Source organism: Nipponia nippon, unplaced genomic scaffold, assembly GCF_047370975.1.
Source record: "Nipponia nippon isolate SJK-2023a ecotype South Korea unplaced genomic scaffold, ASM4737097v1 scaffold_1, whole genome shotgun sequence".
Taxonomy (NCBI): domain Eukaryota; kingdom Metazoa; phylum Chordata; class Aves; order Pelecaniformes; family Threskiornithidae; genus Nipponia; species Nipponia nippon.
In genome coordinates, this window is record NW_028262290.1 from 131806885 (window position 1) to 131823926 (window position 17042).

The 17042-nt window shown below is 47.8% G+C and overlaps 1 protein-coding gene across 3 annotated transcripts in view; it reads left to right on the forward strand.

Annotated features, from left to right (window-relative positions):
* Nucleotides 1–6289: 6289 nt before the first annotated feature.
* The window catches only part of IGF2BP3 (insulin like growth factor 2 mRNA binding protein 3), a 119776-nt gene continuing 109023 nt past the window's right edge, over nt 6290–17042 (forward strand). For 2 of the 3 annotated variants that reach the window (XR_015707936.1, XM_087773210.1), the window contains exons 1-3: nt 6290–6428; nt 6908–7129; nt 8444–8504. Coding sequence is in view for 2 of the 3 variants with exons in the window: in XM_087773210.1 (XP_087629336.1) it covers nt 6955–7129; nt 8444–8504 (236 nt within the window). In the remaining variant the exon portion in view is untranslated. Of the gene's footprint in view, nt 6429–6567; nt 6589–6907; nt 7130–8443; nt 8505–17042 lie in introns of those variants that run through there. The other variant, XM_087773218.1, reaches the window with a different exon arrangement.

The window sequence follows — 17042 nt, forward strand, 5'->3', positions numbered from 1 at the left end:
CAGATATAAGCACTAATGTCTGCAGGAGGAGCCAGCAATCCTGCAGCTCAGCCTTCAGCCTCACAGGTAGTTTAAAATTGCCATATACTCTATAATTCACAGACTCAACTATTCAGTCTGCTTAAGAAACAGAGCAAAAACAAAAACTTGACTGTATTTACCATTAGGTTGCTTTCTGATCTTGAGAAAAATAATAAGTAGCAAATGATAAAATATATACTGTGTTTGGAAAACATATTTTAAATACAAACATTCATGACCAGGTTCTTCAAAGCATATGTGTATTAATGGCCAATTTAAACAGCTATTTTCATGAATGTTACATCGAAATTGGAATACTGATTCCTGATGAAATTTGTAAAAGACATAATCAAAATCTAAACCAAACTATTGCCTGAACTGGAAGGCAATGAATTCTTATCAACCTCAGGCAACAGAATAAATATATTTTAAGATATTCAACCAAATTAAAACAAAACAAAAAAATGTAAACTACAAAACTTCAGCAGCTAGCATCTCCAATTTTGCTTTAATATAACAAAATAACTAATTTATATCGAAAATAAGATTTTTTTTTTTTTAAATACTAAAACCAAAATGTTGCAGAGTTCCTTCAAAGGCCAGCATTACACCAGAATTTTTAGAGAAAGAGAGATGGAGATTTTTTTTCTTAGTAATAAATAATGGCTACTTGGAAGGAACTCTGGGCATCAAAATCTAACCAGTACCAGGTATTAAAAAGCAAATTTAACACTCCTTCCCTATAACTTTAAGATATGGAAGGTCCTGGGGCTGAATTCACCACAGACCTCTGATACTGCTGGCTGAAAACACCACTGTCGTACTAGTAAGGCAAAACAGATTCTGGAGAGGAGGGTCTCATTGTTCTCACCAAAGGGATTTCATGCTTCGGTTGCTGCCCCATTTTACTCCCTTACTTGATATTTTTTTCCCCTTGGCAAAAGATCTCCTTGATCAAAGGAGGAGCAAACAAGAAATATATTCTGATTTCTCCAAAATGTAAGAAAATAAACCAAAACAAAAAGAGAACAGAAAAACCATCTGAACCGAGTTAAAATACACTTAACTAGTGAGAAACACTTTTACTTCTGAAATAACACCTTCATTTTCAGTTCTCCGCTCCTTGTAAAAGCTCCACAAAATATTTTGTAGCTGGAGGAAGCCATATTGGCAATTCTTCCTGTCACTTGATCAAATAAACTTCTGAATTTGTCTGGCTGTATTATACATGATATATTTCTATTTTCTCTACATTCTTCTTCCACCACAATTGCAAAGATCTCGGGTTTCAGATATCAAACTGAAATATGATAAGTTCTGTTTTGAAAGTCCCATCTTAAATCCAGCTGAGCCAAGCAAAGTGAACACTGATGAAAAGCTTATGTGTGTGTGTATATATATATATATATATTCAAAAAAGACTGTAAGCTATTTTCACATAATTTAAATGCACATGATCAGATTTTTGTTTTGCAAGATCTGTTTGCAGATGTTTGAAAACAGAAAATAAGATAAACTGAGCAATCAGTACTTGAATAAAGAGATCCCTGGACAAAATGGAACAAATAAAATACTTTCAAATCAGCATGCAGAGATTCATTCCAAGCCACAGTCACAATGTTTTATATACCGGAATACTTATTTAGAAATTGTTTGTATTATTTTAATACAACAATACAGCGATAACATTGCATTACAGAATAAAGAATTCCTGCAACTTTCCGGTAAGCAAAACAGCACAGACAGCTAACCTCTTTACAGTTCTTTTTTATTGGGAAAAAAAAAAACCCTCGAACAGAGCTGGCTACAGGGTTTTATCTCGAGCCCTAAAACCTCCGATGCGACCGTGTAATTTATTTGTTTCATTTCACATCAGCACAACCAGCCGCCGCGCTCCCGGTTGCTAATTCACCTGGTTTTGCAGTATTTTGCGATCAAAACTTTCAAGCCGGAGCGAGCAGGTCCCCGTGCTGCAGCGGGCACCCCGCGGAGCGCCCTGCCCGCCCGGGCAGCCCCGGCCGCTGCGAGGAGCCGAGCCGAGCCCGCTCCCGGCCCCGGGAGCCGAACCAGCCGCCGGCACCGAGCCGCCATCGCCGCCGCCGCCTCCCCGAGCTGCCCGGGCGGGCTGGCGGTGCGCGCTTCGGGAAGGGCGGCCGGACCCGCCGGTAGCACCGCGCCAGCGCCCGGGGCCGCCGACCCCGCCGGCTGCGAGGGGCCGCCGCCCCCCCGCCCCGCGAGGCCCGCCGCCGACCCGCGGCTCCCCGGTCCGGGCGTCCTGCGGAGCCGGTCGCGCTCCCCGTTCCCGTAAGGCGCCGGCGCCCCACCGCTCCTTTGTTCGCCGCCCTCCCGGCGCGGCTGCGGCGCGGCGCCCGGGCCCGCTGCTCAGCCGGAGGCCCCCCCCGGAACCGGCACCTCTGCGGCGTGGCACCCACTTACCGCCTTACAAAGCCCCAGCCCGCCGCCGGGAGAGAGCAGGCTGACTCCCCCGTCCCTGCCCTCCCCTGGCCGGTGGCGCCGCGCCGCGCCCCCCTCCCGCCGCCACCGCCACCCTCCCCTCCCCTCGCCGCGCCCCGCCCCGCCCCGCCGCCGCCGCCGCGCGGGCAGCCGCCCCCCGCCGCCCCCGCCGCGCGCCCGCCGCCGCCGCCGCCGCCGCTTTCGCGCCACGCGCCGCAGGGGCCGGCGCAGAAGCCAATAGGCGGCCGCGCGCGCCCGCCCACCAGCCAATAGCGCCCGAGCCGCGGCGGCGGGCGGCGCTGGTAGGCGCAGGGCGCAGCCAATGGGAGCCGGCGCCGCGCCACGCCCCGCGCCGCTTACTACGAGTTACTATGGCCGCCCGCGGCTGGGCGCGCGGGGCGGCTCCGCGCCCCCGGGGATGGCGGCGCCTCGCGGCCGCGGCGCGGGAAAGGGCGGGAGGGAGGGGGCGCGGCCGCCCCGCGGCGGGGATCGGGCGGGGAGGGGTCGGTGCGGTCGTCGTCCCGTCCCGTCCCGTCCCGTCCCGTCGGCGGGGGTGGCCGCCCCGCCAGGAGCGGCGGCTCCGCGCCCGCGGCGCCGTGAGGAGGCAGGACCGGCGGCGGGCGGAGGCCCAGAGCCCGGCGGGTGGCCGTCCGGCGGCCGTTAGGCCCCGCGGCAGCGCGGAAGGCGCCCGCCCGCCCCTGCGCCCCGCGGTGGCTGCCCGGCCCCCGCTGCCCAGGGCGTGGGCGGCCGCGCCTCAGCCGCAAACCCAGGCGGGAGCCCTCCGTGGGCAGCGGTAGTCCAAAAAAAAAAAAAAAAACCCAGCCCCCCCAAAAGGACATTTAATGGTAAATATTGAGGCTGCGGACGGTCCAACGTGCGACCCACCCAGCGCGCGCTGAGGGGGGAGCCCCGCGGGAGTGGGGGGGGCTCCTGGCCTCGGGAGGGGGGGGCGGGGAGCGCCCTGCCCACCCGTGACCGTGGGCGAGGGGGTGGGTGGACACGGCGGAGGCTTTCGGTGTCTCACCCCGGAGGTGGGAAGAAGCACATGGTTGAGTTTTAATTCTAAATGGCAGACTGTCGTAAAAGCCCTTGCTAATTAAAGATTGGCTTTGCTTCCTTGTGTAGAATATTTATGTAAGTATTTTAACTTCTTCTTGGTTTGTGTGGGTGATAAACATTTATAATACAGAAAAGAAAATTTTTATAATGCCTTTTCTTACAGAGGTGGCTCAAAAAAAATGTTCACTGTGAGAATGCTCTGATGCGTGCTCATGCATTTGATTTGTGACTGCCAAAATAAATTACACCTCAAATTGTAAAACTATCTTCTCAATAACGTTAAGATTTGGGAGTGCCCAATTGATCTGAGCTGTGTTCATCCGTACAGGGAAGGGGAGATTTGTCAGGCAGCACGAGCAAGTTTTTTGTTGTTGACTTGCCTTTTTTGGCATTCAGGATTTGGATTTACTCTTGAAACCACCAACCAACCCACACTTCTTGACAAAGCAAGCTATACATTATTTAGCTTTACAGAAAATATTTCAGCTTATTAGTAAGATGTTTTCAGAGAATCAAAAAAAACCCAGGATTGCTAATAAGCAAGGGTTTTTTTCCAATCATCTGATTACAAAGCGGTTTATGATGTTATTGGACAACGGATGCATATTGTTATAATGAACTTTCAATCATCATTTCTCAAAAAAAAAAAAAAATCTTCCAGCAAAACAGATTATCGCACTAGAATATGAAATGAAGTATGGACACCCTGCTTAGCAGTTTTAAGAGGAAATACCAGATAAAGCCATAGACCAACCATGTAGAAATGAGCACATGCAGACTGCCTTATAGATTCAGTGCAAATCAAATTTATAAAGAATGCAATTAATCTGCAAGAACGGTGGCTAATTCCTTTCACAAGTTTAACTAAGAATGCAGTAGTTTGGAGGGGGCTGTTTTTAACTTGGACAGGCGATTGTTTGTTTTAGCCAGACTACACAGGATGGGGTTATGAAATACAAATTCATTTAGGAAAAATGCCACATCCAGCATCGAAAAGTCATAAACAGGTTAATACTGTAGGAAAAAAAAAAATTTCTCTCTATCCCCACGATCATTATTTGCTAATTTTCTACAAAATGGAAGTTGTGATTAAATTCTGACGAGTGGAACACAAACCACTCGCTTTCCTCGATCACGAGCTGACCATCAGAAGTTCATAAAAACGAGACTGAGATTAAACAATGGGTTGAAATCACAAATATTAGTTTCTCGGCGAGCCAAGCGCTCGGATGCGCGCAAGGCGAGGGCCGTATTTCCAACTTTGCTGCAACGTTCACCCAGCCCCTGCTAATTTCACAACGCTCTGGGGCTCCAGCCCTCATGGTAAGACATGTCTCCTTGCATCATCCCACCACAAGCGAAACCCTCAGCGGCTCCCTCCCTGCCCCGCGCCCCCTCCGAGCCCTGGGTACCACCACCACCGCCGCGGCCGAGCTGCGGCGGCCGGCAAAAGCCCGCCTTGGAAGCACGGCTTCCCGGGGGGTTTAAATCCCCCCTCTTTAATCGTCTACTTGTTAGAAGTTAGGCACAAAACTAGGAAGCGTTCCTGTTTACGACGGAATTCCAGACGGGCTACAGGACATGTGGAAAGCCAGTCGCTGCTCGCTAATAAAAGTATTTAACCATTTTCCATGGATATACCTATTAAAACGTACCGCAAGAAGCCTACCGCGGCATAAATGAAACCTTCGGCTAAAGGGCGTTGAATTATTAAACAAAACCTACTAGATCGCTATATTAAACACAGTGCTGGCTTTCATTTCCGTATCCTTTCTTCATCTTCAGGCAACATTTTGTTTGCACTGGAAAGGCTCCACACCCCCAAACCCCTCCCCCACAAGCCCACCATTGTATCCGTACGAATGTGGAGAATTATGAATGGTTCCTTAAACCGGGCCGGGGGCGGGGGGAGGAGGGGGGTCGCCAAATCCCTTTGTGTGCCGTTACCAGCCGAGGGCAACGGTGCCTTCGCGCTTCCCCCCCGCGCCGTCCACCATTACCCAGCGGGAGGGGGAGCGCCGTGCCCCCGCCCCTACCGGGCCGGGCAGCGCCGAGCGCGGCTCCCTCGCCCCGGGACTCTCCCCTTCTCCATCATCCCCCAACTCCCCTCCACCCCTTTGTCTTTTTCTTCTCCCCCCCCCCCCCTTCTCCCCTCCTTTCCGCAAGGCTCAGCGCAAGGGGCACAGCGAGTGATGCAGAAACATTACCATATGGGGCTCCGCCGAGGCTGGAGAGCCCCTCCGCCCTCGCCCCACGCAGCCCCCCAGCACGCAGCCGCGGCAGCGCTGCGCGGGAGCGGATCCCCGCTCTCCCCCGCCGCCTCCCCCCACACCCGCGCCCCCTCCCCCTTCTATCTTCTCCCCCCTCTTCCTCCCCCTCCTCCTCTCCCCCCCCTCCCCCCCGACCCACGGTGCCGGGGAGCGGGATCGCCCAGGCACGACCCCAATGAATAATCCCCACAGCCTGGCACGGCGGGGGAGGAGCGGGGCGGGGGGGGGGGCGGGCATTGCGGTGCCTTTTCCCCTCCCTCCCCGGGATCACACCCCGCTCGCACGGGGGGAGGTGCGGCCGCCCAGCCGTTTTTGGGCGGCGGGGGCGTGCGGAGCGGACTCCCCCAGCGGAAGGGCAGAGGCGGCGCAGACCGGAGCAGGGCCGGCGCCCACCCAACTCCGGTTTCCCCTTCCCCCGCCCTCCGGCCCTCTCTAAACTTGTCCTGTCCTGTCCAGCCTCCCCCCACCACCTCCCTCCCCGTCCTTCACCCCGGCCCTCCTCCTCCTCCTCCGTGAGTGTGTGTGCGCCCCATCCACTCGCTAATTGAAGAGCTGGGATTCCTCACGTGAGAAGTTGATTTGTAGTTTGAACACGTGGCTCATTCAAAAAGCCGGAATATTCAAGTAATTTTTTTTCTCTCCCTCCCTCCTTCCCTCCCCCCTCCCCTTCTCTGTTTTTTTTTTTTTTTTTTTATATTGAGAGGCGGCGCCTGCACGCACGTAGTGTGACATTTTCATAGTCCGCCTGCTGCTGCCAAAGGGGCTTGGGGGCAAGACAAAAAAAGTAGTTTTTTTTTTCCCTCCCCTCCTCCTTTTCCTCTCCTCAGCCCGCCATCCGCGGCCCCGGCGCTGGGTGTTTCCCCCGCGCCCCCCATGCGCCCGGGTAGCACGGCAGGCACTTAGGGCTCCCGTTTGGCTACGCTTTTTTTTTTTTTTTTTTTTTTTTTTTTTTTTTTTTTTACCCCTTGAGAGAGAGAGGGAGGGACACAAGCTGCAGATCTGATTTTTTTTTTTCCCCCCCCTGTCCTCTCTCTCTCTCTCTCTCTCCTTCCTCCATCGCATTTTGTTTTATTTCCCCCTTCCTCCCCACCTCCTCTCGCAAGACGAGGGTTGCAGCCCGCGGTGCGCGCCTCCCCGAGCCGCCAGGAAGATGAACAAGCTCTACATCGGCAACCTCGGCGAGAACGTCAGCCCTCTCGACCTGGAAAGTCTCTTTAAGGACTCCAAGATCCCCTTCTCGGGCCAGTTCCTGGTGAAGACGGGGTACGCCTTCGTGGACTGCCCCGACGAGAGCTGGGCCATGAAGGCCATCGAGGCACTTTCAGGTGAGCGGCCCCTTCCAAGCCCCCCCTTCCCGCAGCCCCGACGACTCCCGCCGCCCGCGCTCCTCCGCGGCCGCGGAGCTGCTGCAGCGGGCGGGCTGGGCCGCACCGCCTGCCTGGGGGGGGGTTGGGAAGGAGGGGGGGGGTCCCTGCTACCCTTCCCCCCGCTCCCAGGTGAGCTGCAAACTGTTGTTTTCCTAGCGCGGCCGGAGCCGCCCGGCCTTCCCGCGGAGGCTCTGCGCGGGGCTTGCGCGGCGGCGGCCCCCCGGGAGGGGCCGGCCCGGCGTGGCTGGGGAGTGGGGCCGGGGAGGGGCGGGAGCCTGGGCCCACGGACCCGCGGCGCGGCGGCTCCCATGTTTTTTCCACATCCCCACGGGCAGCCCTGCCCGGTCGGGGGCCCTCGCCGCGCTGGGGCGCGGGGGGGGGGGGGCGCGGTGGGTGCAGCGGGGCGGGGGCGGGCTACGGCCGCGGAGCCCTGCGCGGGGTGCGCTGCGCTCCGCGGGGTAGCGGCTGCGCACCCCCCGCGCTGGGCACAGCTGGGGCCCCCCGCAGCCCCTCGCAGGGGCCGCCGCTCCCCGGAGCGGGCCGGGGCTCCCTGCGGCTCGGCGCAGGCCGCAGGGCTGGGGACGAGCCGCCGAATTGCCCCAAACTTGGGAGGGGGGGAGCCCTGCCTGCCCCCCCCGCGCTGCCCTGCTATTTATTTCGGTTTCTCTTCGCTGCTCTCACGCACCCATCACCGCCTTCAGCAGCGCGCCGGCTCCTGGCCCCGACATCCTGTTTTTGTGTGCTTTAAAAAAAAAAATAAATTAAAAAAATAAATTTTTTTCGCGTGAAGCGGCTTTGCGGAGGTCTGCTGGGAGAGGCTCCCTCGGAAAGGATGGGCTCGGGCTGTGCTCGGTGTCTCGTTTCGGCTCCCTTCCCGCCCGCTTCCGCGCAGAAAACCGCCCGAAGTTGGAGGCCCGGCGGCGTCACGGGGGGCGGCGGAGCCCCCGCTCTCCCTCCCCGGAACGGGGCCGAGCCCGGCTCCCGCACACGGCGTTTACACGGGTCGCTTTCAGCTCGGGGCTGGGGCGGAGGAAGGGGCCCCGCCGAGGGCAGCCCCGGCTCCCCCGCGGCAGCGGCTCGGCGCCGGGCTGCGCCGCCTCGCCGGGCGCCGGGTCCCCGCTCCGCCGGTGCCCGGGTCGCCGATGAGCGGGCTAACGTGTTGCGCTCCCGTTCCCTGCTGCACACCCCTGCAAACCCGCGCCGGCAGACGGGGACGCGGGGACGCACCGCCGCGCTCCAATATTTTTTTCCCCTTTCTGTTTATCTCTGCAGGTAAAGTGGAGCTGCACGGGAAACTCATAGAAGTTGAGCATTCAGTCCCTAAAAGACAAAGGTAATTTGTTTTTATTTTTTTTTATTCCCCCCTCGCCCTCAGTTACTCAGTGAGAAGCAATCTGAAAAATGCTTAGGTTCGTGTTTCTCTTTCTTGTAGATAAATGGACTGCTTTCTTAAACCCACAGGCGTGCACTCTGTGCTGTCCTCGAGGTTTTCTATAATCACCCCATGTATTTCTAATGCAGTGTCTCGGCCGGGCAACAGTGGTAGTATTTAATTTGCCCCCCCCCCCCCAAAAAATAAAATAGCCTTTTTGTGGGAGAAGCAAGTTATTGTGGTCTGATGGCAAATGATTGTGAAGATTTTAAAATTAAAAGTTCCTTGAGAGGAGTTTAAAATCCGGGTGTTAGCAGGAAATGAAATGTGGTGTTGTGAACAGTATAATGGGCAAGCACATGAGCTTTGCTCTAGCAACAAATAGCATCTTGTAAATATACTGGTATACATATTTTTTTGATCCTGCCATGTTGGAGTCTGCAGCATTTTATAGGCACATAGGAGAAGTCTCATCTGTGTTTGAGAGGATTTTTCATCACTGTTTTGAGCTGGTCTATGGAAGCAGCAGGAGAATGACTTCTTCTCAATAAGGACAGGATTTATGCATCCTTAATTTCTAAACGTATGTTTAATTTTTGCAAGGTAGTAATTTTGTTGGGCCTCATGTAAAGAAGCAATGCTTGCAATAAAGCAGGGTAGTACTTTTATACTGCCTATAGCAATTCAGCCTGCTTCTTTGACGAATATTTAGATTATAGAAAACCTGGCGTGCATTAGAGAGTAAAAGCAAAATAGATCAAACTTTCCACGTGCTTGTTCCTGTACTCCATTATTCAATCTGGGAAGTATGTCTGTCTGTATAACTTTGTTAAAAGGGACTTCTACTATTTCAGGGTTATTTTTAAAAGTGCAGCCTTTTTAAAATAGTTGATTTGAGAAGGTGAATTAGCTGTCTTGATGGGCGTTGTATCTTGGTATTTTGAGAATTAGAAGTTTAATCACTATTTAATGTTAGAGCAAAGCTTCACTTGAGAAAGTATGGAGGATTTTTGCTCTACTTAAGGGAGGGGGGGGAACCCTCTGTGGACCAATTCGTAGCATGCTAATCTTTATGCTTATATTTATTTGATATTTTTCATTGGAAATTAATATGCTGTATGTGCTCTTTCTCATTTATTATGCAATGTATATGGCTTTGATTTACAGTAGCCTATATTTCAGATCATTTGTGCGTATAAGAATACTGTTGTAGATGGAATATATTTTTAGATTTAAGGAGAAAATTCCATGGGACATAAGAATTGATAATTTCCTATTAGTCTCTGTAATAAATAAATTTATTGTCATGCTTATTAATCTTAAGCTTGCACAAGTAGTATTCTATTTATGCTGTTGAAAGCAAATTCATTTCGCCCATATAAAGGTAAATTTTAAATCACCGGTGACCCTCTCAACTTTTTTTTTTTTTTTAATCATTGTTCAACGTGTTTAAAAGTGTTTTCCTGTTCTTTCAGCTGTCAGCTGAATTGGTGTAAAAGTCCATTCTTCATATTGGGTAGCACGTCTTCATATTTGTCTGTGAATTAGCAATTATCAGAAACATGCATCTGTAAGTTGTTGAAAAGAATTCTGCACTGAACTTAAGCGTTTTTCTAGGCATGCGTTGCCTACATATAGGCATAATATTGAAAAAATTGCAAATATAATTGTATCAGCATACCCGTATTGTTTCTCCCAAAGCCCTTAATTGTTAAAACACTGTTTGATCATGCAGTATTATGTTGGAATGTATCGCTATAGTTCAGATTTATACTGCTGTTTAACAGAAAATTAAACTGCATTTCTCATAACTGCACTTCCTTCCCCTTTGTTTCCACTCCCCCTCTCCCAAAATCAAATATAGAAAGCCACTTAAAATTCATTCAGTGGCCTCCATATATAAAAGTGGCTCTCTTGTTCCCTTTAGAGATGTCTAATACTTTTTTGGGGGGGGGGGGGAGTGGGGCTGTGCGTGTCAAAAAGTTGGAGATTTCTTCCATGTCTCTAAACATTGCTTACTGGGCATATATTGACAGTTTGTTAGATATGTGCAAAAACACAGGTTTCAAATGTTGAGTATTTTGGTGAAACTGGTTATGAAGGTGCTTTCAAAGTAACTTATTTGAAGTCTTTGTATCTTTTTATGCCAGGGAAAGTGTCAGCTGCAGCTGGGGTGGGGGGTGTGTTGCTCACCAGGCCCACCCAGTGCGTTTGCATGCTGCAAGGCCAGGGAGTGCTTTCCAGAGAGCCCTGCGCACTCCAGCACGCGAGATACGGTTAGAGCAGTGACGCCATTTAAAAAAAAAAAAAAGTGGATGTGTCAAGTCTGTCTTTCAGCATGAGTGTACGATTAATAGTTTGGCCAAATGATTACTTCATAAGAGCAAAAGTTGTTTTGTAGCGCACTGAAATTATTCAATACGTTGTGTTGACCTCTGCTGTTGTGAGGCGGCTTCATGGAGACTCCTAGCTCCCCTCCTTACAACCTCCTTATATATGACTTTTATTTTTTTTTTTTTTTTTAGCAGAGTGTGTACATGGTCGCTTGCAAAAGTAGTTTGTGGGTATCTTTCTCCAGAGGTGGCTGAGGTGCATGAGAGGAAAGGGTAAGGGTTTGGTAATCCATATCCTTGTCACATAAAGGAAGGTCAAGAGGTGGTGTCAGCTGGGGTTGCCATAAAGTTGAGCTGGATCCAGAAGACAGTGGAGTGTGCCTGGCTTGTTATTCAGGGTGAAATTCTTGGGCCTGGTAGTCACTGCATTCCAGCCCTTGCTGGATCTTCAGATTTGAAGTGGGCACACCCAGGTTTGCAAAATTACCTTCCTACCTGCTGTGGAAGGAAGGAGAGAGCCTGTGTGTGGCTTTCTCCCTCCCCTCCCCCCTGGAAGCATTTAAAAACAGACAAGGGGATACGCTGTGGTTGAAAGAAGGGGCCTGGTCAAGGTTTCCTTGATGGAAGGGTGGAGAATTATTTTGGGGGAGGTGCAAAGTATTTAATAAGCTTGGAGTAGATTCCTGACTTACTACTGAAATCTCAAGGGAATGCCAAAGGAATGCAGCATTTCTGCATTCAGACCCCTCAGTGTGGAGGAAGGCTATTGCAATATTTGAAGGTTTAGGTCACTTTATGCAAAAGTTGGAGAAGGCATTGTAATAATTCTGACTGCTAGTCACGCTCTGTGAGCGAAGGCAGGGCACTGTTAGTCACGATTGCTACTTACATGGGTTTTCTTCATGCAAAGCAGCATTGCAGAAGGAGGATGGTGGCAGCCCATAGCAAGTGCGTGCGCCCATGCCTGTGAAACTTGTGATGCAAGGCTTTGGGTACTACCTTGCTGCAATCCAAGAGCAGCTGGTATCTCGCAAGGCGATGTACGCTGCAATCTGATTATTCAAATGGCCCTGATGTCACTTGTGCGTGATGAGGGGGGAGGGCAGGTGCTAACTCTGGGCACCTGGGGATGTGCCTGGCGTAGCCTCCTGGTCCCAGCTCCTGCCTCAAGGTGGGCTTCACACCCAGACCTGGTCCACCACGCCTGCTCCTGGGGCCTTCAGGTGTTGAAAATGCTCGCAATGCTTCAATTGTGGTAATGAAGAGGTGTTTTTCCAATTAGAAGGTTAATTCCCACTCCCCCCCTTCCTCGAGGGCTCTTTGTTGAGGAAATAAATTCACTATATCTCTTCGGGGTGGGGGGGGTTGTTTGGGAGAGGAGTAGGAGAAGAAGGTAGCAAAGGTGCACCTTGTAGGTAATGCTGCCTCTTAAAAAGCTGTGCTACAGGGAGTGCAATGACCTGCCAGCTGTGCTTTACCTCTAATGCTGAAGTATCTGAAGGCTGATTTGAGGAAAACAGGCCCAAAATCCCTCATGCAACCATCTCTGTTCCAGAGGCAAGCATTATACCTCAGATTGTGTTGCTAATTTTCAGTATAATGAAGGTTTGTATCTCATGTGTGCAAGGCAGTGGGAAACGGCTTTGCAAGCCACCATGTATGGTGGCTACAATGGTCACAGTTATTAAAAAAATAATTTAGTGGCATTGATTTTTAGTTTTGCTTCTGTAAATATCAAGCAGGAGGAAACCTGCTGAATGCAAGAAGACGTGATAGACAATGTCATTTCTTAAGGTATTCGTGCTCTTTTCTGTGGCGAGAGGAGGAGAACCGTGCCTGGGTCCAACCAGAATGTTTTCAAGAGTAAAGGTCCAAAACTTTGCATAGTGATTTCGGGTTTTTATTTTCTGTTTCCACATTTATTTTTGCAGATGTGAACAGGAAATTATTTTTTTATTTTTTTTTTAACCTTTGAAAGCTTACAATTAGAGTGGAAACAAACCCGGATAATTGTGGTGATTCCTATATAGACGAGTCATTATGGCAAGAACAGATGATTCTTCACTAACCATGTTAACTGTTATTTTGTTGGAAGTTTAATTTTTATAGCTCTTCATACTGTTTGATCATTAAAAAAAAAATCCCTTTTTGTTGCATTTTTTTTCAATAAACTGAAGTATACAAAACACAGCTCTAAACACATGTCCTGAAGGGTTGGTCCTGCTCTCTTTTTCCTACCTTCCCTTTATAAAAGGTACCCTGAGAACATACTTGTAGTGGACCTTAAATTGTGCACAGATACAGTAAATTTTGAAGGGTTGGTATAAAAAAAATAACATTTTGGAAATGTAATTCAAGGGTAGTAAAACATAATCAGGAATTGTTTAAAATTTTTTTATTTATTCCTTTCCCCCCCCCCCCCCCCCCCCCCCAAGCATGGGGTAATAACATTTTCCACATTTTTGAGACCTTGAAGGTGGTATTTTTGTAAAATGGTGCTGTGTTCTTTGAGTTGCTCTTTTAAGTGCAGAGCATAGGACTCTACAGTGCTGGAGTCCTTTTATGGCTAGCTACTGAGTGGACTTCAAATGCTTAGATTTGACCTGAAAAAATCTTAAATGGCCTGGGATTTACCTACCTAACAGAAAATGTGAAACTTCCCATAATGACCACGAGAGAGGGACCCAGGCGGAATTGAAGTACACCTAAGACTTAACCACGGACAGGGCTAGCCCTTCAGGGAACCTCACAGAAAAGATTTTTTTGTTTGTTTGTTTGGGTTTTTTCTCCTTTAAACCTGCTCCTCTACTTAATGTCATCTTACTTTTAGGATTTTATCCTCCTGGGATTTGGTAACAAATACATAGTGCCATGGAGCACAGTTAAAGACACTTTTCTGGTGATTTCATCCTTACACTAGCCCAGTGAGATGGGATGATGTGGGATTCTTTTTTTCTTGTAATTTAAGAGTCAAATTTGTTATTGGAATTTGATTATTCAGAATCAGTAAATAGATGGAGAATGGGTACAAAAATTAAATGCTGTAAAGTCCAAGTAAGGAGGATAACTTTACATGTTTTATAGAGGGAGAGGGGTAGGTGGAAAAGCTTGAATAAAGTTGATGCACTTAGCAATATTGAGGTGCTTTTTGTAGTTCCAGAGTGCTTCAATGCAATGCTCTTTTAATGTGTTCTCATTTTGTTTTCGTGTGCAAAATGTTTATCTGCATGTCAGTCCATTCTTTATCTTGAATGATGCAGAGCACAGAATTATATGTTGAGTTATATGTTAATTACTGTTGAAAGCTAAGGTAAAACTATAACTTTTCCTTATTTCATCTAGAAATGTGACATTGTTACCAGTAATACTTGTGTGTTATTTTATAGTTTTAGTCTGAGGCTTGCATCCTTATCTTTTTTCTTTTTAATTTTTTTTCTGGGCACGTCAAGTGTATGCACTTGTATGCCTTTCCATCCTGCATCTTTGCCGTATGAGTCTTATGTTTACCGTCCAAATAAAGAAAATATTTTTGAACGTACCATCCAAAATCTCCCCAGGTGTCCAGGTTTGGAGTGTGCTGAGGAGATAGTAAGCCCAGTGCTTACTGGTGCTACCCAGCCTCTCTGGGCACGTTTATCCATGTGGGTACTTCAGTGGCAGTTGTTTCTTCTCGTCACCTGGAATAAGTAATTTGGTTTTGAAAAGTTTCTGTATGGGAGCAAGAGCTCCTGTGTGTTTGGGCACGTTTCATGTAATTAACAAGAAATTGTATTATTAAATTATAGTATTGTATTCTCTCCTGGTTTTGCTTCTTTCCAGATTTGCAATATTGGTTTGTTAGTGTGTGTTGAAAGAGGCATACATTTAACCAAGAAGAAAATCTTGATGTTTGTAGCTGGATGCTTAGCAAATAAAGTGTGTTATTAGGGTCAATATTAGGGTAAATGTTAAAATACTGTACATGTAATGGCAGTAAAAGAGTGGAGCCAAAAAAGATGGTCTTTTACTTTTTTTTTTTTGCAAGTGCATTGAAATTTCAAAATGGAAAATTATGTTAAATTATAATATTAATTGTTATTTGGCTGAAATATATTATCATGGCAACTGGCGCAAGAGAAACCTGTAGTATAAAAGCTGTTTCCTGTGCAATGTAACTTTAGCAGCAACATGCCTCCCCTGTTGCCTGCCTCTTCATGGTGCAGTGGAATCAGCATCAACTAAAACTGTCCTTTTGCAAATCTGGATGGAAAACTGCCTCTAACAGGTAAAATGAGGCATTCCGTATTTTTAATTAAGTTAAAATTTGGATAAGAACACTGATAACAATGAGTCAAAGAGGGATCTGACTCTTCTCAGGTATGGTACTCAGTATTGAAATGAAACTGTCTTGAAATGAAAGGTCTTCAGCTGGGAAGGGCCTTTCTCCATTTTAGTTTTTTTGGTATCTTGATCATTTTGTGACTGTAGTCTGATTGGTGAGAAATAATGCAGAGAAGTGTTTCAAAGAGAACATATATGTGTCTCTGTATATATATACACACACACATGCATTTTGAAAGATTATATTACCCTAAAATAATTTGCAGTTTAAGAAGAGACCAGCTAAAAATATCTGGAGAATTTATAAAAATAGTAAGGGTGTGTGTTTTTTTTTTTTTTTTTTTGCTAGTACTAGTACACTTGAACACAACTGGAGCTGAATGTTCACTTTTGGAAGATTAACTTTCATGCTCAGCTGAACTTTAGGAACGTTATTTTAAAATATGTAGTCTATACCATGTGTCTAATACATTTGTCCCCTTTGTGAAAATAGCAGTGTTTTATTGTTTTGGTAAATTGATTTTATTTTTAAATGTTAAATGTGCAGGTCCTGTAGGTTTTCCCTCAAGAATGGAGCTCGCTTCACTGTAATGGAGCCTTAAATATTGTAGAGCAGAAATCAAAATTCCAGTTAGAGGGAGTTTTAGTCTGTGAACAAAAATTTCCATTGGGGGGGGAAAAAAAAACTTAATTTATTACTTGGGTTCGCAATTACCTATTTTCCTGAAATTTCATCTTAAATAGCAGTTAGGGATGAAGTAAAAAGTTTGTTGTGTTTGGATTTGGAATTATCTGTTAAATATCTAGCATGCATGGATCAAGGCAGGAGTCTAATTTTCTAGGAATAAGCAGGGCAGGAGCGCTAGCTATGAGAAGGGGGGGAAAACCCTCGAGTGAGTTGCACTATGCAGTTGCTCCACACAGTTTTCATCCTGGGGCCTGATCCTGCACGCTCTCTGCCCCTTCCCCCCTGCCCTCGGAGGAAGTCCTCCGCGTGCTGTGGGGAGGCTCTTGGGAAACCGAGTTTGCAAAACTGCCCCAGCTTTGCCAAGGAAAACGCACATACCGTCTAGCAAAGGCAAAAGATACAAGTGTTTTTTAAAAAACAGTTGTTTTAAAACAGTTGCGGAACAGACCATCCAGAAATTTATTTTCGGTGATAGAGCGGATTATTTGGTTTATACACATAAGGGAGATTCTCTCTGTGATGGCGGCTTCCTGGTTATCGTGGAAGAATAGTTCAGTTTTTCCTCCTACATCTAGAGTAAAAATTTCAAAACAATGTCTCTTTAGGACAGTACTTGAAAAGCATAATCTGTAGGATGTTTGTGGAATTTAGGTAGTAGTTTAATCCAGGGTAATAGACTACGCTTATAATGTAAACCATGTCTTGTCTTTTTCCTGATGCGAGTAAAAATTCTGATAAAAATGCTTTAAATGATTTTTCCAGTGAAAGTTTTGTGGCAACCTTAAGCAGGTAATGGATAGGGGGAAAAAATAGTTAAAATTTATTTGTCTATGTTTCGGAATATTGTTACTAATTTTAAAATAAATTTTTCAGATGAGTTCACTAATTGTATTATAGCGTACACAGGTTACTCCCGCCATCGAGGCGTTGGTCTGTTACAGATGTGTACTGCTGTGCTGTAAAAAAACACACAAGTCTTTCCTACCGAGGTAACTGGATTCCTGAATGAACCCCATCTTTCTTGTGAGCTATTCGCCAGGGTCAAGCAAGAGGGATTCAATACTAAGTGTCTCTTAGTGGTATTGATCGCACTGGGTGCTGGTCAACAACGAGAGTTCTTATACTGTGAGCTTTGCATTGATAGAAGTTCAGTTATTT